The sequence below is a fragment of the Anolis carolinensis genome, chromosome 4, assembly GCF_035594765.1.
Source record: "Anolis carolinensis isolate JA03-04 chromosome 4, rAnoCar3.1.pri, whole genome shotgun sequence".
Taxonomy (NCBI): Eukaryota; Metazoa; Chordata; class Lepidosauria; order Squamata; family Dactyloidae; genus Anolis; species Anolis carolinensis.
This window is the reverse complement of record NC_085844.1, coordinates 29,614,155-29,638,956: the sequence shown is the minus strand read 5'-3', so window position 1 is coordinate 29,638,956 and position 24,802 is coordinate 29,614,155. Positions and strand designations below refer to the sequence as shown.

Sequence of the window (24,802 nt, the reverse complement as noted above, 5' to 3'; positions counted from 1 at the left end):
ACCTTCCTGCATTTTTGGACTGTCCTTTGAGATCCAGCTTTGGGGACTGTCACGAGGAACTCCCACACTTCAGAATTTAGCACTGGGAGAGCCTTGGTGGGTGGCTGTGAGGCAGGAGACACTTAACATTGCTTTGGTTCTTAAAATATGTGTGGACATGTAACACTTGTTTCTGTGAATAATCCCAAAAGTAGCATCTAACTGTGCATTTATCCCAGGGGGGCATAACCTTAGCCTACATATTTAGCTGAATTCAGGCTGGTAACAGCCTTGTGCTAAGTTTGAGTGTGTGAATTCACATAATACTGAAATTGACATATGCCTATTTTGGTTACTGGTCAATAGAACTGACATAAAACAAAATTAATCTACTTCACCATTTGCAAGACTTCAGTGCTTTAATCCTAGCAATGAAAGGACGGATTTAGCATGTATTCAGAGTATGTAAAGATAGCTGTTTCTGCCAAGGTGGTGTGTGAAATCTTGGTCAGGCATTAATGCCCAAAATCTTAATTATCTTATAAGATTTATGGCTTGAGTGTGGTCATCTCAACAACTATTGTATCATACTGTTCAAGAATAATGAATTAAGGTGATGCAAAACAAACAAAGCACCGGCATGAATTAATAGTTTGGCAGCTGGAATAAAGAACAATTTACATCACTGTAATGCATTTAATAAAAAAAGTGTTTTCATATTTAGAAAATGAAAATGCAGCTGCTAAGATTCTAATTGAGAAAGTCTATTGGGAATGTATCTCACCCGTTCTGAAAAGCGTATTGTTGGTTATTTGTTTCTGTGCCTGAGCCCCTCATCTGGCATTTCAAAAGTATTGCCAGCTCATGTCAGGCAGGTGAAGAATTTGGGTGGTTGTATGTTTTTTTTTTCTATTCACCTCCCCACTCCTTTTCTGTTTCTGATTCGAGAACCATAGAGTTGGAAGAAATCCCAAGATCAGTTTAGTCCCAGTTCCTCCAAGGATGAGAAACAAAATTAAAGCACCCTTGGGAAGTAGTAATGTCGCCTATCTTAAAACGTTTCCAAAGAGAGTTCACCTACATATACCTCTCTGTCTTTTTCTTCCTATTGGTTTCGACAGGAGAGAATTTATATATATGTCAGTTTCAGGTTGCTGTATTCAGAACATGTTAAGCTACCTTAAAAATGCAGTCCATTACATTTCAAACCTCTATAATTAGCTACATCATTGGCTTTTAAATGAAAAATTTTGTTTTCCTGTTTCACCAAGAAAGCTCAAGGTAACTAAACAATACACACACGTGCATAAACACAAACATTTGATGTAACAAGCTGCCTGCTTGATACAGCTAAGTGTAGCAAGTTGCTATTCTTTTTTATTCATTTAATGATTGCCTCAGTATATATGAAGCAGTGGTGCAATGGCTCGTGAATGAAGTCATACTCTGCTATTTACATACCCATGTAACTGCAAAAAGTACCCGCAAGCATTATAGTTACATTGAAAAAGGAAATAAATCATTCCTCATCAAGATAACAATGTAATTGTTAGATTTTTGTAATTACAAAAAGAAATTAAATGCAAGTGTTGTATAGTGGTCTGAAGGTTAGCCTGTCCCACATCCTGAAGGTACACAACACCAACAATGTTTTATTTACAAGTTACTTCCAAGCTCTGGGTGTTGGTGAGAATCCTGATCATGGGATTTTTCAGGAAAGACAGGACCATGGTTATAGTGCTCTCACAGTTAACTCCCATCCACTCTTCTCATTCCCTGTTTTGACGACTTCCACTGGCTATATCTGCAGAATTGTTGTGATTCTATTAAGGGCATTGAGACAAACCATTCCTCCATAATTAATGAGAGAAAGTTCTGCCTTACCATGATTTGCTCCATTTAATGTAACTAATATGGATATCTTTAATATGGTACTTGTTGTAAGTTTTAAAATTGTTTTATTTGATATTTTAATTGGGTTTTAATCAGGATATGATGTTTTAATTGATTATGTATTGCTGTCTAATGTATTTGCATGGATTTTATATGTTGTACTCCACTTTGAATCCCACCCACGGGAGAAAAACAGGATAGAAATTAATAATAATAATAATAATAATAATAATAATAATAATAATAATAATAATAGAGGTTAGGACAGCTCTGTCAGGCTAGAAACCAATAGATCTATACCTATAAGAGAGTCTCACTAAGGTAATGGGTATGTACTGGCTTGTACTGACAAATATCGCCTAGTACCGAGTTGACATAAAGGCAGCCGAAGCTATGCTGTATCCAAGCCCATCCCAAGCTTAAGATACTGGAAATTACGTAGGACTAAGTGTGATGTTTGGCTGTGTCCCAGGATTAAAATCAGTCTGGATGTATTTCACTCAATCCCACTGGCCAGTCCGTCAGTCCCATTTGTTGTCTCTTCTGCCAACAAATCATAGCCAGCTGCGTAGTTCTGCCAGCAGATTTCGCTGAGATTGGTTGGCAAAAGAGAGGACATCTGGCAGAAACTGTTGTTACTAATTCTAATGGCTACAGCTGCCACATTTTAGGGTTGTATAGTTCGGACCCAACATGTACTGGAAAAAGTAGAATTGGATAAATGTTAAGTGCTTGATCCACCTGGAGGGCTCCATCCATTAGCTTTTCAGAGGAAAAGGTTGGGAAAGTACATTAGGCCTTTCAATTATTCCTTCTTATGGCTGTCTGGGAGAAAGAAGTCAGGCCATTAATTTTGTAGGGCTGTAAGGTTTAAAAGGAGGTTGTGAACCATCGTAGATCTAAAAACTATTGTGGAAAACCATTCTGTTCTAGGCACCCAAGGGAATAGACCCCCTGATTGATCAAATGTGTTAGGACAAAATGAGCTTCCTGAGAGCTGAACTAAGAGTGAATGACCTATCCCAGAAAACTGTACAGATGTAAATCTTACTTTTCAGGTGCATTTTCCAGTGCTTTATCTCCTCTATCTGAGAAGGACATTCAACCGTGTTAATTAACATGGGGTGTTTTCACAATAATTAAAATGAGTTAAAAGCAGCACACCCGTTCTTTTTATTGCTCTTTGAAGCCATAGAGAAAAAACACACTTCTCCAAGTTATGACTATAAGTGACACCCCCCTCCAGGGAGAAAAAACCCCCCAGAAAGAGTTGAATAAAAAAAAAATACTCATACACACATGTTGAGAAAGTCTACCCTTTTGAGTTCAATGCCCCTTTGATTTTGATGGCACTTATTCCCCAGAAAGCATGTATAACCTTGCAATCTACCCAAATTGCCAACTGAATTTCACCCCCTTGACAATGAGGATAAAGAAATGCTTGAAATACATGAAAAGAAAACTCTACAAAAATGAAATTGCAGGTAGAATGCCATAGCCACTTTAATGGGAATGAGCCTCATTAAACTCAGGCTAGCTTTTGAATAGATATGTACAGGCTTGCATCCCAAAAAATATTTTGAATCCACCCCTCATACAACTTTTCTTAATTTTATATTTCATTTTCTTATACACTAAAAAGACATTAGCAGCAGTAACAACAACAACAGATCACACATAAACTCCAAATCAGAAAGTCTCATCATGACCCACCCTATGATCCTTCCCTTCCCTTCCCATGGAACATAAATACCCCCCTCAAAAAAAGACCATTGAAAATACAGTGTACTAGGACATCATCAAGCAAAGACAACTATCAAATCGTTACACATACTTATTTTGTTTGATTCGACTTCTGCTAAACATAACATACTATATTTTAATGTTAATATACAACCACAAGTAAAATTCATACCAACAATTTGTCCATTTTAACTACATTTTCTAATCTTGTAAATTTATCTTTAAATTATGTTATCGAAGGCTTTCAGGGCTGGAATCACTGGGTTGCTGTGAGTTTTCCGGGCTGTATGGCCAGAAGCATTCTCTCCTGATGTTTCACCCACATCTATGGCAGGCATCCTCAGAGGTTGTGAGGTATATTGTAAACTAGGCTAGTGAGGTTTATATATTTGTGGAAGGTCCAGGATCTTTAAATTATTATCTTCATTAATATACAACCACAAGTAATAAATCCCCTTTCAAATGAAATTCATTATATCTTATCACCCTGATTTTGCCCTTTTGATCAAATAATAATAATAATAATAATAATAATAATAATAATAATAATTGAAAAGTTGACGACAGATCCCAAATGTAGACTCTGCAAGGAAGCAGATGAAACAATAGATCACATCCTCAGCTGCTGCAAGAAGATTGCACGGACAGACTACAAGCAGAGGCATAACACCGTTGCTCAGATGATTCATTGGAACTTGTGCCACAAATACCATCTGCCTGTGACAAAGAACTGGTGGATTACAAGCCTGAAAAGGTTACAGAGAATGAACATGTCAAGCTACTCTGGGATTTCCGAATTCAGACAGACAGGGTTTTGGAGCACAATACTGCTGACCTCACGATTGTGTTAAAAGGCAAAGTATGGATTGTCAATATTGCAATCCCAGGTGACGGCAGGATTGAGGAGAAACAACTGGAAAAGTTGGCACGATATGAGGATTTAAAGATCGAACTACAAAGACTCTGGCACAAGCCAGTCAAGGTGGTCCCAGTGGTGATCGGCACACTGGATGCAGTGCCTAAAGGCCTTGGCCTGCACTTAAACACAATCGGCGCTGACAAAATTACCATCTGCCAGCTTCAGAAAGCCACCTTACTGGGATCTGCTTGCATTATTCGCCGATACATCACACAGTCCTAGACACTTGGGAAGTGTCTGACGTGTGATCCAATTCAACAGCCAGCAGAGTGTCTGCTGTGGACTCATCTTGTTGTGTTTCAAATAATAATAATTTTATTCCTTACCTGCCTCGCCTTACGGCTCAAGGTGGGTTACAACATTGCTAAAACACACAATCAAACCCCATAATCATTTAAAAACATGATCTTATGTTCCAACTGTTAAAAATATAATACCTTACTATATTGTTTTATTTCCTATTCAATAATCCACAAACTAAGTTTTTGGTTATCTGTTCTAGTATTCAGATTCAGATCCATCGTGCAATGGATTATGGAACGGCTTTAGACCTTGTTATTGGATGACGTGTCTCATATTGAAATGTACAGTAGAGTCTCACTTATCCAACATAAACGGGCCAGCAGAACGTTGGATAAGCAAATATGTTGGATAATAAGGAGAGATTAAGGAGAAGCCTATTAAACATCAAATTAGGTTATGATTTTACAAATTAAGCACCAAAACATCATGTTATACAACAAATTTGACAGAAATATGCAGTAATGCTGCGTAGTAATTACTGTATTTATGAATTTAGCACCAAAAAATCACGATATATTGAAAACATTGACTACAAAAATACGTTGGATAATCCAGAACGTTGGATAAGCGAATGTTGGATAAGTGAGACTCTACTGTATTTTAATTATATTTTTATGTCTGTGTTTTTGCCCAAGGCACTGCACAGGTGCCATTTGTAAGCCACCAAGAGTCCCCTTTGGGGTAGAGAAAGGCGGGATATAAATATTGCAAATAAATAAATAAATAAATAAATGGTATTACTACCATTTTCATTTTCATTTCCCCCTAATTTTAAACTTTTAAATTAACACTTTTATTATATTCCAACTCTTTAATATCTTTTTGTATTTCCCTTTCATTTTAAATACTCCACCTTCCCATAGATAATATTAATACAAGCAGCATAAGCATTTTTCATTTTTGTAATTTCGTATTTTGTATTTCATTTCCCTATTATTTATTTCATTGATTCATCTCCTTCCACACAGAAATGAGTTCATTCATTCATTTTAGTCCTTCCAGAGTTTTTGACTTGATTTACTTAGTCCAGACTCAATATTATTCTTACAAATCAAGCTTTCCTTCTGGTAACAAATTGTCCACTTAATTTTCACATGCCTTTCCCATCGAAAAATGGGCTCAAAGCATCCATTCAGGTTTCCTCTGTACAAATTTGCTTTCTTATACAGGTTTTATCTGTCTCTCTTGGTGAAACTTATAGACCTAAGCATTTTTCTCCCTATCATGTTATGTAAAATTCTTTACTTGTCCTCATTCTGTACCACCTTGTCTGTAGTTGTGCAAACCATTTCTTTTTGTGCAACATTCTTTTTGCACTTTTGCTCTTTTTTATGCACTTTCAATCTTTCCAGTAATCCTTGATCAACTTCATCTGGTATTCCTCTAGTAATCATTGATCAACCGAATATGATTCATCTAGTAATATCTGGTATGCTTCTTGGTTTCTTTTTCCTTGGTTTTCTGTAGTTGGTTTTGTGGTTATTAACATTTGTTTAATTTCAAATATTATATCTTTACCATCCTCTTAAGACATGTATCTGTCTGATAAAGTTTTCTTTTAAGGCTCAATAAGGTCCAAAACTTCGAACTGTGTCATATTGGGTCAACAGCAGCAGAAACCGTATCCAAGACTAGAATTGATTAATAACAGCCTTCTCTAACAAATAGCAGCCATAGATTAGTTGCTGTTGAAATATTTTAGTCTGGTGAAGATAAGAATGTTACTTGCTGGCAGGAAGTGTTGTAATTTATTCACAATCACAGTCTTTGTAAAATATCATTCAATTAGTAATAACAAAATGTTTTCAACCCTTACTCCAACAACCCAAATAATCCACCCCAATATGATTTTGCAAGGACGGGTCCCCTTAATCCTCTGTCATCCCACATTTTCAGCTGCTTTTGAAATGCTCAAATTTTCCTCTCTTCCGGCCACTTTGACCCTTTTGTCTTAAGTTTGTTTCTCTTGCTGGGAAAGAAGATAGGAGGTAATGAAATTTTGCCCTTCCAGCTAAGCTCAGGCAAAAGCAAAACCGCTACAGTGTCTCTTGAGTTTGTGCTTTTCTCCCATAATAACTTTTGCCACCCTAACCACACTCTGATGTTGCTTGGCCACATATATTGTGACTTTGATCCATGAAATGTTAGAGAATATGATGTAGCATATTTGTAGGAGGTATGCTATATCATACCTTCTAACATATAAGTCAGTGGTTCCCAACCTGTGTATCCCCAGATTTGGCCTTTAACTCCCAGAAATCCCAACAGTTGGTAAACTGGCTGGGATTTCTGGGAGTTGTAGGCCAAAACATCTGGGAACCTACAGGTTGAAAACCACTGATATAAGTGGTATATCTGGAGGAGGAATATATCTACTTGCATGTTGATTGGACTGATTGCTGTTGTATATTTTTGTACATGTGTATTTCTTTCCCACCATTTTCCTCATCACAGTTGTTACAGTTATAATTTTAGTGTTTTGGCAATTGTCAAGTTCTGTAGTTGTTAACCTCATATTAAATGTAAGCTTGCTTTCTCTTGAGCTTCTAAGAAAAAAAGAATTGCTCATCTAAATATATGTGTCCAGTTTTCAACAAAAGCAATAAAGTTCTTCAAACCTAGGGTCCAATGGTCACAGGAAGGTTAACCACCAGGCAATAAACGATGTGGTGTTGAGGATCAGAGATGATCTATAAATTCACTGCAGAGTTGTTGCATTGCCCCCTGCTGGCATAAATACATCTTATTTATGGCTTATTACTTATTAATTAATCAAGCATGCAAATAGGTATTCTTAGTGCAAGAACATATGATTGAAATAAAATGTTTTAGTCCTCCTGGTGCTTAGCCTAAATAGCATAAGCATTGGTGTTGATGAGAAGGTGGAAAGATCTCCTAACACAATATAATGCAATTGAAATTATGTTCCCTCATAACTTTGAGATAGCTGGCAATTGTCAGTCCGCCAAATGTCCTGGGGATTGGAAAAGGGAGATTTATAGTAAGTTTCTCAGCACATTTTAAGAGTTTGGGTCTGTTATCTTTTTTGAATTTCCACTTCCAGAATTTGTTGGGCATTTATCGTGTCGGAAGTGAATTGAGGGTACATTTATAATGTATTTAAAACACAAAGTTTAAAATTTTAGCATTATACTAAATGTCCTTTGACCAGAAGCTGGCCACTTGGAGTGGCCCAGATGTCGCTGTAAGAAGGTCCTCCATTGTGCATGTGGCAGGGCTCAGGCTGCATTGTAGTAAGTGGTCTGTGGTTTGCTCTTCTCCACACTCGCATGTTGTGGACTCCACTTTGTGGCACCATTTCTGAAAATTGGCTCTACAGCATTTGTTGGGTTACTGATCACAGGATTCCAGAACTTGCAGTCTAAAAAAAGCTTCTTTCTGAAAAATCTGGTGAATAGGCATAGAATTCAGCTTTGAAATAATCCAAGTTATGAACATTTTCCTGTAAGGATAAGAAAATCACAACAGTTTGATGAACTTTCAAAAGCATATTTTGATGTAAAATACCTCCTTTACCAAACAGGAAACTAAGTAAAAGAGGCAATAAAATACAGTATATGAATTAACACAGCATTCCATAGCAAATAGAGATGCTAACTACTTTTTATTATTTATTGGAAATATTTATATCCTACCTTTTGCCATAGAAATCATGCCAAGATTACTGTATGAGCAATTATGAACAAAATCATAATAAAACAATACTGTATGTAAAAACATCACCCCTTTACAAAAGTCAGTAATGATTAGTGGAGCACTGCTTAAAATGATAGATTTCTCCCAGTGAAATTTTCCTACTTGGGAAAAAACATACCCTGCGAAAAGAAACATGATTTTGAGTGTTTTGGTTTCTATCCTCTTGCACTGTTGCTGTTTAAATTACTTTGTTATGAAACATGCTGTAAAATATGACTCACATATACAGAAAGAAATTTAGAAATGCTTTACATGACAGCCAAATGCATTAACTAGTATTTTGCATTTAACTGATATCCATGTTTTCCAAAATAATTAAAAACATCTATATACTATACTTCATTTCATTGCAAATATTTCATTTCTACATACTGTCAGAGCAGAAGGATAAGCTGCAATTTGGGGTCTGGTCCCCTCCCATCCTGAGCCTGAAATCAAAAGGAAAAATCTTTAGAAAAGAGCACTGTCCTGAAAAGATTTTTTATTGCCACTCCTATCTTCTCTCCCTTTCTAAGTTTCTCAAGCCCTAGGTTTAGTGGGAAGAAAAAATAGTATATCAGCAATATGGGAAAATACTGAATACATCAGTATTCACTGCTCCAGGAGTCAGTGAACTTGGTAATACAGGACTCCAGCTTTGTGACTTCTTGGTGACTTTCCTATTTATTTCTTCCATCATCCTCAGCCTGGAGCTGCAGTGCAGTTTCCTTCCTTGGTCTTAGATGGCCCAGGTTTGAGATAAAGGATCTGGTATTGGTGTCTTTTTCTCCTGTCTTCTTGATTCCTTGGGCTATTTCACATACCTAACGGACACAGCCCTAAAACTCTTGTTTTATATATTATAATTTTTTAAAACCCACAAAACCCTAGGAGTGAAGTCTGAAAAAACAGCTGTGTCTCAAAAGTACCCAGTAGAAATGAGTCCATCAAGAGATTCACAACCATGAAAACCATGTTAATAAATAAATCAATGTTTTCTTCTAGAAAGATTAACAGACTTAACATTGTCATTTTTCACAGATGTGAATTCTCCTTAAATAAATAGAAATGGTGTATCCTTTACAGTGCTAGGAAAATTAGTATATGTAGTTACTTAGAACTGTTTGGGACCAGGTTATCAATGAGATCCCTTTCCATATAACCCGCCTCATACATTCATATCCTCTGGGGAATATTTGCTCCAGTTGGCCAGGACTAGGGTGGCAACTGTCACCCAGAGGACATTTTCTTCAATTGCCCCCAAATTGTAGAATGACCTGGAAGAGATTCAACAGCTGAATATGCTGCCTGATTTTAAAACAACATTAAAGATTAGTCTCTTCTTTCTGTAATGTCTTACAAACCCCTTTTAGGCCGACCCTTATGATTTTAAATTATACATTTTAAATTATGTACAGGTTGTTTCAATGTAGGTTGATTGTACAGTAGAGTCTCACTTATCCAACATAAACGGGCCAGCAGAACGTTGGATAAGTGAATATGTTGGATAATAAGGAGAGATTAAGGAGAAGCCTATTAAACATCAAATTAGGTTATGATTTTACAAATTAAGCACCAAAACATCATGTTATACAACAAATTTGGCAGAAAAAGTAGTCCAATATGAAGTAATACTACATAGTAATTACTGTATTTACGAATTTTGCACCAAAATATCATGATATATTGAAAACATTGGCTACAAAAATGCGTTGGATAATCCAGAATGTTGGATAAGCGAGTGTTGGATAAGTGAGACTCTACTGTATATGCCCTTTTAAGCTAATCATTTAACTGATGTGTGTGCTATTTTTAACCGATGGTAATATTTAACTAATTATTATTATTAATAAAGATTGGTGCTACGTTTGTGCACTAACCAGACATGGTCCTGGTAATTTATAAATATGAATGAAAACTATCAGACAGTGTCTAAGAAATAAGTGTTTACCCATTCAGAAAGGGAAATGCAAAAAAGAAGTTATTCAAGCATTCAGCTGACAAATTAAAAGTCAGTAAATTTCATTAAAAGGATGTTTGCAGTTTCAAGAGCAGCTTCCCAGCAATGTTCAGTGTTCATTATCTGCAGCGGAACTGCACAGAATCTTCCCTGCTGGAATGCTGCTTGAGGGTGTCCAAGAAATGCCTTTGTAACTACTATGTGATTTGACAGTCTGATTGTATTCAGTTTCCCTAATTCCGCAGGGCTGGCAGAGAAGCCGGCACAAGAGGCTGATAGATAAAGTAGCCGTCCCCTACTCACTGCTGTTCCAAGAAACTTAGGAAGATCACATTGCAACTTTCTCTTCAGAAGCTTGCACTATCCAGGTTTTAGTATTACTGTAGTTTGGTAACTAAAGCTGCGTTGTTCATATTCTTCTAAGCTCATTTTGCTGTTTCTGAGGTGAGACTGCATCAGAGCAAATGACCAATGGAAGAAAAAAACATATTTTCTCATTAAGGATAAGAACATGTTTAGGTATTATTTGCAAATCTCTAGGAGCCAGATTGCTGCCCTTGTTCTGGGCTCCATGGCTCCAACTGAACCTCACAATATTAAGGGCAACATAACATAGATTCTTCTCTGCTCTGGGGTCCAGGGAGTTAGGAGGGTCAGAGAGATATATAGAAAAGTTTTAGATACAATAAAATAAACGCATCTGCAATGCACAACAGTGGGCAAGGGTGGAATGTGAGACGCACATATTGATGTTTACATGGAGAAAGACATTCAGTGGTTGATGTTACAGATATAAAAGTCCTTCAAACATGCTTCCACTTAGAAACCTAAGTCCTCATTGTGAAGGACCATGTGGGTCCAGAATAGGTCTCCATAGTCACTTAGGGACCCACCACCGAGACTCTGCCCTTGGAAGACAATCATGCTCGGCTACAGTGTTCCCCTATAGCAGGGGTTCTTAAACTTTTTCAGCCATGGAGCCCTTTTTAAAGCAAAAGTTTATCTTGGAGCTCCAATAAATGTTTCTATATTACAGTATATGATATATTGTATTATATATAATGTAGATCAATAGGTACCGCTCTGGCTGGAAAGTAACAGCACTCTATGCAGTCATGCTGGCCACATGACCTTGGAGGCTTAGAAATCGAGATGAGCACCAACCCCCAGAGTTGGACACTACTAGACTTAATGCCAGGGGAAAACATTCACCTTTTTATATATATCAGGCATGGGCAAACTTTTTGACCAACATAAACTTAACCGTATTTCAGTGGAAGACCCCAGGGGCCATCCATCCCAACCCCCTTCTGCTATGCAGGAAAAACACAATCAAAACACCCCCAACAGATGGCCACTCAGCATTAGTAACATAGTAGAGTCTCACTTATCCAACATTCACTTATCCAGTGTTCTGGATTATCCAACGCAGTCTGCCTTTTAGTAGTCAAATGTTTTTCTAGTCAATGTTTTCAATACATTGTGATGTTTTGGTACTAAATTCGTAAATACAGTAATTACTATGTAGCATTACTGCGTATTGAACTATTTTTTCTATCAAATTTGTTGTTAAACATGATGTTTTGGTGCTTAATTTGTTAAATCATAAGCTAATTTGATGTTTAATAGGCTTTTCCTTAATCCCTCCTTATTATCCTACATATTTGCTTATCCAACGTTCTGCCAGCCCATTTATATTGGACAAGTGAGACTCTACTGTACTAATATTAACAACAACAACAACAACAACAACAACAACCAAAATCCATGCAGGAAAAGCACAATCAAAGCACCCCCAAACAGACCGCTATTGAATAAATAATAATAATAATAATAATAATAATAATAATAATAATAATAATAATAATAGAGTAACCCCAGGAGCCATCCAGTTTAACCCCCTTCTGCCATGCTGGAAAAAGACAATCAAAGCACTGCCAACAGATGGTCACAAGCCTTTGTAATAGTAATAATTACCGTAATAATAATAACAACAACAATAATAATAGCAGAAACCCCAGTGACCACCCAGTCCACCTCCCTTCTGCCATGCAGGAAAAGCAGCAAGGAAGCAAGGAAAAAGGTTTTTGAGGGTGAGGAAGAAAAGGAAAAAAGGCTTTTGGGGTGAGAGAGGCAGGGGGAGGAGCAGGAAATAGGAGGGAAAGCTTGGAGGGAGGCAAGAGGAGGGAAGCGTAGAGCCCCGCACTATGCTTTGTGGAGCCCCAAGGGCTCTATGGAGCAACTTTGAGAACCACTGACCTGTAGCATGTGGTAGATGGGGCAAGAACTCACCCATATAGTCCTGTCTCCACTTGTTCTTTCAAGATGTGGAGGGGATATGTAGTTTCAACCTTCCAATTTTGCAAGTTCATATTAGTCCACATTTACATATCTAGTGTGCCTAAGTAGTTGGTATCAGTTGCCTGAGAAACTTTTATCTTCTATAAGCCCACTTCGTTCATCCGGAAAGGCTTTCTTTGTGATTCTATTTCACATTATACAATTATAGTACTATAATAGGTGCCATGGTTTCCTCCCCTAGAATCCTAAGGTGAGGCACTAGTGCAGATAAGATTTTATTTATAACTTGCCTTTATTCCAATATGGGACCCAAGAAGTTGCTTTTCAGGAAGGTTTACTAAAAGCTGGAATAGGATTTTCTCTATTTCAGGATTGTGTTATCTATGGCATTCCGATATTATTGGATTTCATCTCCCTTCAAACTTAGCCAGAATATCATAACTGATGGGAACTGCAGTCCAATAGTACTGAGTAATCACAGTTTCCCCACAGCTGTTCTATGAAAGGCTGTCAGTTGTGTGTACTCATAAGATATTTGATTTACTTTGAGAATTCCTAAAGGGCTAGAGCTATCAGTGCAAAGTCCATAGAAATGTATAGCACAGCACGTCTCAGGGGCCCACAAAACTCTGAGAGATTATTTCTCAATTTCTTAAATTTTTAGCTTTTGCTGCTCACTTGACATGAAAGGAAACAACACTATAACTTTTTAGAAAACCACCATAATTCCTCTTATATTGCACATTCAGCTAACCTCTGAGCCAACTTATTCTGCAGCTGTCATAACAAACTTACTGCTAGATGCTACTAACTGTATCAGACTCCCCTGTGTAGCATGCAAGTTTTTTCCCATTTACCCCGGGGCCTTGAAAGTCTAATCTGATGTTATCCAAAGCCACCTCATGTATTTCTAGGTATGTGATCTCCTGTATTCCTTGGAGGAAAATCAAACACATAGGAAATGATTTGATTATTCACAGATTTGGGAGACTTTGGGGCAATTAAGTGGTTATTTACCTCATCCTATTGTTTCTTTTCCATGTTTCCTGTTCTGTATTGTGAATGACCCGTGTGCCTTTTGATCTGATATGTCAGCTAGGATTTAAAGAAATTCTGCCATACAAAGCTAGAAACATTGCTTAGATTTTATTTATTCGGATTATTTTCCCTGTGTCATTTTCTATTTAGCTTCTTGTGGATGTGTGAGCTTTTACTTGATTGTCTCATTCTTTCTTTTATTGTCACTGTTGTGTTTCAATGCTCTGGTGACTGAAGTCATTGCTCTCAGTCCATCTCTGGCTAAATAAGAGTCCTAGTTTTCCAGCCTAAGGGTGCAATCCTAAAAATATCTCAAGTGTAAATTTCACACAACTTTCTCTTGGGTAATGATCCTTAAATTAGTGTGAGTGCTGCAATACTCAAAACACTTTGAGAATGGAGGCTATCAACCCCTCAACGAGGTTTAGAACAGTGTGACTAGTCTTTACCTTGTTGCTTAATGCTTCCATTTCTCATAAGTAAGGCTCTGGAGGAATGTACTTACCAATTATAATATGTATATCATGTCCTCTCTGAATAGTTTGGGGCAGAGTGCCACCAGTATAAAATAATATGTTTTTTTTTTTTACAAGATCAGTCATGATCATGAGCTACTGGTTAAATTGTCAGAGTTTTTATTGGAATATTCATTTATATTTATAATTATAAAATATAATTCATAAAGTAATGAACTATCAGAAAAAAAATGAGAGAAAATACATACACTCAGCCTTCCGTGTCCACAGTTATACTTCCGCAGATTCAACAATCCATGGCAGGAAAATATATATATTTTTAAATTTCAAAAGGTAAACCTTGATATTGCAATTTTATATAAGGGATATCATTTTACTATGCCACTGTATATAATGGGACTTGAGCATACATGGACTTTGGTATCCATGGGGGGTCCTGGAACCAAGCCATGTAACTTCTTCTTTATTCGTTCAGTCGTTTCCAACTCTTCGTGACCTCATGGACCAGTCCACGCCAGAGCTCTCTGTCGGCCGTCACCGCTCCCAGTTCCTTCAAGGTCAGGCCAGTCACTTCAAGGATACCGGCCATCCATCATGCCCTTGGTTGGCCTCTCTTCCTTTTTCCTTCCATCTTCCCCAGCATCATGATCTTTTCCAAGCTTTCCTATCTTCTCATGATGTGACCAAAATACTTCATCTTTAATTTAGCCATATAACTAGGACTACATTAAAGCTAATATACTATATAAAATTGCTATATTGAAACACTAACTACAGCATGAAACACCAACTAATTTAGGAATCATCTACATGTGCTAGAAATGGTGATGCTAATCAGCAATGGGATACGCTGGATAAGCACCACCAAAATCCACACAGCCAGCTTCCAAGCTGGTCTGGTAAAGGGCAGGTGTTTGCACTGATGCCTGGTATACACGTTTGAGTATTGGGCTGGAGACCAGCATTTGAATTCCTACTCAGCCACTAAGAATCTTGGGCAAATCATATATTTTCAGACTTACAAGAAGACAAATACAACCTCTTTCTGAATAAATATTGCCAAGAAACCCTGTGATGGGGTTGCCCAAAGGTTGTCATAAGATGGAGATCAATTATCTCTCCCCCCTGTCTGTCTGTGTGTAGGTAGATAAGTGGGGAAAACACCTATGCAAGATGAGTAAGATACATGCATATGTCTCTCTCTTTCTCTGTGCAGATTCAGTATCCTTGATTTCATTCAGCTCACATTTCCAAGTGAACCAACCTGATCTTATTTGCACTTCAAAGACATAAATGTGGACCAGAACACAGTTATCCTCTGGGTCTAACATTCCTCAGAATGTTTGTGATACAGTTCATTTACAGTTCATCCCCTGGCAACATTTGCCAGAATACTTATTATAGATTCTAAAATTTAGAACACAATACTTGAAGAAACTTTGTGGGAAAATACATTTAAAGCCTGCAACTTTTATATGGATTCTTTCTGAAAGAAAAACTCAAATAGAATGAATTTAGGAAATACATGAAAGCCTGGCATGCATAGTGACCTCTCATCTTTCCTTCTGTGTGTTTGTGTGTGTGAATGGATGTACACAAAAAGGATGAATAGATGAGTGTGTGAGAGACAAAGTGTGAATGAGAGAGAAAGAGAGAGCGAGAGGGAGGGAGGAAGAGAAAAAGGAAGAACAAGCAAAGGGAAAGGTAAGTTTTGAGGTTATAAATCACCTCCTTTGGTTTTTCCCAGCCATGGCATGCAACCCTTCAGATGTCTGGGCTTTCCCATATCTTCATACCCTGTATCCTGGATAGATGTTCCAGCCTGTAATTCCGATGGCTCACCATACAAAGGTGCTGCTTGACCTGGCAAACCTATTTAAATATCTCACAAAAAGGGGCAGAGCAAAAGGAGACTGAGAAATATTAGCTTTGCTAAAGCTTCCTGGGTGGAATCAGATTTGAAGGTATATTTCTGTAGACCAGTGATCTCAGTCTAGGACAGTGTTTCTCAACCTGGGGTTGGGACTCCGGGGGGGGGGGTGGTGGTGGTCACAAAGCGGGTTTCAGAGGGATCGCCAAAGACCATCAGAAAACACATATTTCTGATGGTCTTAATAACTCCCTTGTAGGTTAATTATAAATCCAAGCAACTACAACTCCTAAATATCAAGGTATATTATCCCCAAACCCCACCAGTGTTCATATTTGGGCATATTGATTATTTGTGCCAATTTTGGTCCAGATCCATCATTGTTTGAGTCCACAGTGCTCTTTGGATGTAGGTGAACTACAACTCCAAAACCCAAGGTCAATGTCCACCAAACCTTCCAGTATTTTGTGTTGGTCATGGGATTTCTGTGTGCCAAGTTTGGTTGAATTCAAAATGCTCTTGGATTGTAGATGTAAATCCCAATAACTAAACTCCCAAATGACAAAATCAGTCTCCCACCCAACCCCACCAGTTTTCAAATTTGGGCATATCGATAATTTGTGCCAAATGTGGCTCAGTGAATAGAAATACATCTGCATATCAGATATTTACATTATGGCTCATAACAGTAGCAAAATTACAGTTAAGAAGTAGCAACAAAAATGTTATGGTTGGGGGTCACCACAACACGAGGAACTGTATTAAGGGGCTGGGAACCCCTTAATTAGGAAGGTTGGGAACCACTGGTCTAGGACATTATCACAGTTCTCCTTTCTCCTTCCACCCTCCATTCTTTTCCATCAAATTTCTACTTTGGTTACTTAGCATAACTCTGGTAATATTTACTTCTTGTTTAAATATTTTGTCTGTCAAAGTGCAGTTCAGTCCTTATCTGTGAAATGGGCAGGATGTTATCCCTCCCCCACTTAAATTAAACGGCAAATGTTAGGTTACACAGAAGTTCTGGTTGCCTTCTGCCTAAGTTTAATCTACAGTATAGGCTTTCTTATTATATACAAAAACCCAAACCAGCTGTCCCTATTCTGGCACTGTATATATGTGTCGGACCTCATGTTGGCTACTGATGCTGGGCACATTTGGGCAGTGTCACATTGGGCAGATGTTGTCAAACTAGATAGGGCCCAGTACTAACTTTTTAAAAAGCACTCATTATCGGAAGTGTCAAAAAAGTGGAGATAAAAGAAGCAAAACATTGCTGTGAGCGGCCAGGGAGCAGCTGGAGTCAATGGCAGTGAGTGGAGCTTTCCCTGAGGTTGAATGGAGTTGACAGCTGTTGATTCATTGTCATGTGTGTTGCAGTCAGACACTGTCTTAAATGTTGTTTTGAATATTGTCCATATTAGTACAATTCAACCCAAAGGTTGGAATTAATGAGTTATAACCTTTAACTTGATTCTTCTGGCTTCAGTGGCCTCAAAAGCAAAATTTCCTTTTGAGAAAAAAGAATGGGCCCAAAAACCACTTCAGGTCTCCCACATTGAAAATATCAGGATTGCCATTACTTTTTACAGGGGTGTAGCTTCCTGGCTTTAGAAAACTGATCCTTTCTTTAATAATTAGGACAACTACAGTTTCTTGGCTGCGACGGTCTCATTTAATCTTCTGCAATCCCACCTTTTCAGGTTTTGAAATGGCCCAGTTTGTCTTCCCTCTTCCCATTTTCTCCTTTTGTCTTCAGCTTATTTCAGTTGCTCAAACCAAGTTAATAAGTAGTTTATACTTATTAAAGTATTCAGTTAATGCAGCAGTGAGAAGAAGAGAGGAGAATGGCGCTTTGCTATTCCCAGTAGGCTTGGGTGAAAGCAAATTGCTGCAGTGGTGTGTTTTTCTTCATAATAACATTTGACATCTTGACCCCACTCTAAGGTTTCTTGGCGAAATGAATTCTAGTTTGAATTTGTGAAATATTGGAGAATATGAATTAACTATTTTAAAGCTGCAAAAGGCTAACAGTGCTTCAGGAAGCCTCCTTGATGTTCTAATGCTCTACATTCCTTCAATGTCAATCATTCAATAGAGCTATAGCATTGGAGTGCTATGGTTCTATGAATTGTATTCTAATGCTATAGTTCTATTAGGACAGTCAGTAATCCAGGAAATTATAGCCTCAGCATTTGCAGGAATTTTTCTGGATTGTTATCAATCTTTTGTAGCATCAGATTGGTTGAAAGAGCAAATGATAGATCAGATTCATGGGTTGGATTTTGGTAGCTAACAAAGCCCCCACTGGGTTGCGGGGACCACTGAGACAGGTCTTTAATGCCACATGGCAGCATATTAAAAATGCCTAACACAATCTAAGAGTTTTGCAGACCCAGCAATTGGAACAACCTGGCCATCTGCTTGAATGAAATGGAACTCATTGAATTCTCTTCCTTTGGAATCACATCGCGCATTTTGATCCAACCACACACTTGAAGAATTCTACATGACACCATTAAGTTAATGAAACCATAAACATTAGTATGGAAGCTAAATGAAACAGCCAGGGGTCAATTGACAACAAGAATTTAGGCATCCTCTTTTGCCATTCTGCTGCCAGACAAGTCTCGTGGGCGTGCAAAGCAGAGCTTTTGCATAGTTCATGTTCAGTTTGATAGAGCTTGTGCCAGCATTAGACCCATTCCCAGTGGATTGTGTCCTGTAGTCCATTAAAAAGAAAAATATCTCAAAATGCAAGTGAATTGAAAAAAGCCCTGCAATTTCAAAGTAGTTTTAAAAAATAAACCATGAACTAATTAGCAGTCCACCTCCGCATGGAACAACTTGATGCTGAAAATATTATTCTTTGTAGAATAAAAGTTCAATTTAGCATCTGGGATTAGTTCTTTAAAGATAAGCTTGCTTTATTCTTATGACAATTATAATTAGTTCTTAATAAGGGCTTATAAGGCTACCAGAAACTGAGAGAGGGCGGTATTAAGTTTTTGCAGAAAATGAAGAGTTCGAGCATGAGATCCTATTGTTCAAAATCCTCTTAAATATATATTTACAGACTTCTATAGGTTTCTTTTATTTCCCTCATACAGTTTTAACATGCATGAGTGTAATATTTAGTATTCTAATTGTGGCTTGGTGACTATTAAAAGGCATGGGTAATGGTTGTGTTCTCTTTTATGTCTAACAATGAAGACTATTTGACATGCATTCAGCATCTTAATTCTTTGTCATGTTTTCCGTTGGAAAAAGATCCTTATAAGTATTTCAAAGAGTTTCTAAATTCCAGTCGATTATTTCTGACAGATAATTTAAGATGATTGAAAGTTCTGAGAGAGAATACAGAACATAAACCTAATTGAAGATATTTAAAAGCAGACATAATAGAGGAAGGCTCTGCACGGAGTAGTCAGTTTAGTCCAAAGTGGACGTGGGAGCAAGCCTCTGTAAGGATATATTGGCTATTTTGTAGGAAAGGAAGAGGTTCTTCCCACACCCTGATTTCATGTATTATGGAGCTGTGGTGGTGCAGTGGGTTAAACCCTTGTGCCAGCTGGACTGCTGACCTGAACGTTGGATTGCTGACCTGAAGGTTGCGAGATGGGGTGAGCTCCTGTCTGTCAGCTCTAGCTTGTGGTGACATGAGAGAGGCCTCCCAGCAGGATGGTAACACATCCAGGCATCCCCTGAGTAATGTCTGTAGACGGCCAATTATCTCACACCAGAAGTGACTTGCAGTATGTTATCAAGTTGCTTCTGACACGATTAAAAAACCTTCATATATTGTGTGTGTCTTTTAACTACAAGCAGAATTACCATCCTTAAGCCAACAAAAAAAACCCCTGTTTTACATATTCCCATCTCATTTTCATTCATCAGAGAGCCTTCAAACTACAGAATGATAGCACTGTAATCCATGTTAACTAGCATTGTTTCGTTCTGTAGAAACTTGGGATTTGTAGTTTTATTATGGTTGGAATACTTTGACTCAGAATTCTGAATGTTCCTTCCTGAACTGCCACTCCCAGGATTCCCTCAGCTGGAACTATGACAATTAAAGTGGAATAACTGTAATTTTGTAGCGTGAAAAGATCCTGAGTTCTGGTTTTGGGATAACTTTCACCAAAAAGGTGATAGAATGCAAGGAAGAGGATAGCTGCCATTACACCACATTTCTAAAATGTTCCTTGATAGAGTGACAGAGCAAAAACTGGAAAAAGCTCTGGTCCCATGAATGGTTGTATAAGAGGAAATTTCAGGAGGACTGGCTGAATTTCCCTGTTATAGGCAACCTTTAAACATACAGCAGCCCTCTCTGGTTTTCATGGCCTCAGGAGAACTCATACGTACTTAAGGGAACCCTTCTCTGAAATAAATTGAATCAAGCAGTTCTTGAAACAACATATTATGTACTGTTATCTTCACAAATGGCTGATTATTGCTTGAAGCCTAATTCTCTCTCCTCCTCCTCCTCCTCCTCCTCCTCCTCCTCCTCCTCTCTCCCCTTTCCTCCAAAATGCAAAAATCAGTGTCAGAGAGCAGAGTGGGATGATCATTTACATGTCACCAGCTGCCACCCCCCTCAAAACTCCAACAGTATTCAGTTATATAATCCCTCAACTTCAGACATGTCCCTAGTAATGTTTTATAAGTAAAATATGAATTTAAGTGAAGTTTTGCTCTGTAGGGCTAACCCCTGTTTCCAGTGACCATCAATCCATGGGGTGAATCCCAGCAAGAAAGGTACAAAGAAGATGCATCAGGAACCAAGCCCAAGCACAGAGCCCAGGCAGTTGGGCAGAAGTAGTGTTAAGGTCCTGCAGTTTGGAAATAATGCATTGAAGTTAATTTCCTGTTGTCAGTTCATTACTTTTGCCCCCCTCCCAAATAGTCTTTTTGTCATTTTAATTGTTGCCATTTTTATTGTAATGGCTAATGTTTCTTGTTGCTGTAACAATGGCCATTTTTGTGGAATTTGAAGTAATATTTTTAATTTAGTGACTAGATTTAATGTTTTAATTAATAAAGTAATGGCTGGATTAATTTAGTAGCCTGAATTCTATTCACTTTTTATGTTAATGCAGTTGTACTGTCACTAACTTTGGAAACTCTTCAAGAACCAAAGGTATCTATGCATGATATTACATCTGAGTGGGAAACTACAAAGGACTGGGGAGAGTTTCTCTCTCCTCCTCTGATTCTTACCTTTTGTTCTCAATTGACTTCAGTTGCTGCAAACTAAATTCAAAGGGCACAAAGAGTTTGGAGTTGATCAACTCAGCAGGAGGAAAGGATAGAAAGGGTTGGATCTTGTGCTTCCCAGTCAATTCAGAAGAAAGCGAATTGTGGCAGCCTTTCCTAGCTTGTTTGCTCTTCCTCATTAATAACTTTGGCTTTCTTGGCTTCACTCTGATGTTGCTTGATCACATGTGTCCTGATTATCATCAATGAAATGTTGGAGAGTATGGCATTGTGAAGGAACTACTGAAAAAATGCCCCCCTCCAAATCTGATATGGTTTTTACCAGCCCCCTCCCCACTTATGGTATGTTGGGAAATTTGAGGCTCAAAGGTTTTATATCTTCTTCAAATTTGGAGTGAGGTGAGGATATACCACCTCATCACATGCGCCAAGTTGCCCGTCGTACACTGTTTCCCCTCCACTTTCAGCACAGAGCCCTTCCCACGACACACAGGCACTTCTGGCTGGGCTCCAGGCTAAAAAGGAGCTTTAGTGTGTTGCCTTCTCAGCAATGGGGAGAAACGTCCCCCCATGGGATAGGCGCATGGTAAGGTGTGCGATGTGGGGTGAGTTGTGGAGTAATGGGATCTCAACATCCCTCGCCAGGAGCCCATGGATTTGCCACAATGCAAGATGAATGATGAGGTCCTATAGGCAAAATTGAGCTTGGTCTGCTTCTATTAGGTAGTAGCGGACAAAGAGTAGGGAACTCTTTCTGTTTTCTTTCTGCGGTGGCTTCAATAATGAATATTCACACATTGGCTCTACTTTTCGGTCACTCAGCGACTCTTCGTCACTCCATTTTCACATGACAACACTTGCTTGCATTGGTTTTCATCTTTTCACAGCATGTCACACTCAAAAATTATAAAACTGCTGAATAGCTTTATAACTTAGTTTTGTTTTTGTTTTTCCCTCCTACAGATTAGGAAGCCAATTCAGAGCAGAGAAAAATGAAGCTTCTCTTTTTGATCGTCTTAATGTACATGTTTGATCAACACAAAGGGAATCGACTGAGTAACAACCCAAGACCATTTGAAGACATTAAGAGGGAAATAAGTGACTATTCAGAAGTTGCCAAGAAGATTATCAATCTTGCTGTTTATGGAAAGGCCCAGAACAGATCCTATGAAAGACTGGCACTTTTTGTGGACACCATTGGCCCAAGACTGAGTGGCTCCAAAAGTCTAGAGCTGGCAATCCAGTACATGTATAAAGCCTTGAAGAATGATGGGCTGGAAAATGTCCACTTGGAGCAAGTAAAAATACCCCATTGGGAAAGAGGAGAGGAATCAGCCGTAATGGTGGAACCACGTAACCATAGCCTTGCTATTCTAGGGCTCGGTGGCAGTGTTGCAACTCCTCCAGAAGGTAAAGACCATCAGACTTTTGGATGTATTGATCATTGATGACTTCAGCATTTATTTTATTGGGTTGGTTTGATTTAGGGTTACTTAAAAAAAACTCCAATAACTCTAGTTTATGGCTCGTTTTGAATTTATTCCAAGGACAGAGAACTTTCTTAGGTTTGGTGTCCTTCACAAAGTCATTGGAGGTATGAGATCTTTTGCTGTACTTGGATTTATTTTGAAATGAAAAGGTTGCACATAGTTGGAGGAATGTCCTAAAATGCTCTAAGCAAGAACTGAATTTCTGTCCAGTCTTGAGAAAAGAATCTTAAACAGTAGGCTTACTGTAGAATTAATGCAATTTAATGCAATGGCTTAATCTTAAGGAATCAAGGGTGTTGTACTTTTGTGGGGGATCAGCACCCTTTGGCAGAGGGGGGCTAGAGAACATATGAAAAACTACAACTCCCACGATTCCATAACATTGAGCCATAGCAGTTAAAGTGCTGTCAAACAGCATTAATTCCACAGGGTAGATGTACCTTCATATGCTATTATCTTGAGAATTCTCTAAAATCTGAATGTCTGTCTTCATCTTGGTCACGCACAGAGACTGTAGTCTGTTGTATTCCTCCCTTGTGTAGTTTGCTTTCTACCTGTGGTTCTTTTCTCCTAAGTATTTGGCAAATTATAGGATGTAGATGGAATGCTGTGTATATAATCTTGTGGAGCAAAGATCTGGTGAGTTAAACTGCTAGTAAAGCCTTCATTTGCCAGTGTATTTCTGATGGAGAACAACAAACACACGCAAGCTCAGTTCACTTTAAAATAATTGTTAAAACAAGAATAATGTTCCCACTTTGGTCATCAAGTCAATTGAGGTGAGCATTATGGGAAATGTAATTTTGGAAAGAAAAAAAGAGTTCAAAATACTTTCCCTCACAGCTTGGATTCCTTTTGTCTTTGTGGAAACATCTACAGGATTTTGAACCAACTGCAACTCAATGATTTTCCTGTGTGTCAGAATGCTTGTAGAATTTTGTGAGAATGTAAAATATACATAGACAGTAATATTGAAATGTGCCCTTAACCATGGTTACTCAATTTTAATCTAGGGTGATGGTGTGACATATACAAGGGTACACCTCAAATAAGAATTCTGCCTAATTTTACAATAGCTCACTCTCTAGCAGGGCCGGTCCAACATGGGACGCCAATTACGCCTCGGAGTTGGGCGCACGTCGACGGGGGGCGCTCTCGGGCAAAACATGTGCCTTGGCAGCTCTCCGTGCGCCCCGTACCCTCCGTGCCTTTTTCCAGCTGATTTTGACATTTTTGTCCCTGAGTGGGATTCGAACTCACAGCCTCCTGGTCCTGAGTGTGGTGTGCTCTCTCTGGGAGCCACCGACTGCCCTGTAATAATAGCAATTCGGAACTTATACTTATTCACTCTCTTGTAATCATTCATCTTTTCCCTTTATCTTCTAAGAATAATAATAATAAAACTTTATTTATTTATTTATTATTACAATATAATACTGATAATAATACAATTTAATAATTTTAATTATATATTAAATGTAATATTACTAATAATATTACAATGTAATGATTTAGTACAATATAGTAATTTAATACTATTATTTTACTATGCTAATAATATAATGTATTGTATGTGAATGTAATTTGTAAGCTGCTCTGAGTCCCCTTTGGGGTGAAAAGGGCAGCATATAAATGTAGTAAATAAATAAATCGAGCTGTCAAGCCTCGCCTTCTCTGGCAAAACATTTCCAACTTGATTTTGACATTTTTGTCCCTGAGCGGGATTCAAACTCGCAGCCTCCTGGTTCTGAGTGTGGTGTGTTCTCTCTAGGAGCCACCGACTGCCCTGTAACAATAGCAATTTGGAACTTATACTTATTCACTCTCTTGCAATCAGTTCATCTTTTCCCTCTATCGGGGCCATCCTGGCCCCGTGCCTTCCCAAACTTGGGGACATTCCTTCCTTCATCCCTC

At 38.2% G+C, this 24,802-nt stretch overlaps 1 protein-coding gene across 1 annotated transcript in view; it reads left to right on the top strand.

Moving 5' to 3' along the window:
• cpq (carboxypeptidase Q) overlaps window positions 1-24,802 on the top strand; it is a 196,060-nt gene that overhangs the window by 6,319 nt on the left and 164,939 nt on the right. The window contains exon 2 of the mRNA XM_003219519.4: window positions 22,362-22,808. Within this exon, the coding sequence (XP_003219567.2) occupies window positions 22,391-22,808 (418 nt within the window). The 5' untranslated portion in view covers window positions 22,362-22,390. The remainder of the gene's footprint in view (window positions 1-22,361; window positions 22,809-24,802) is intronic.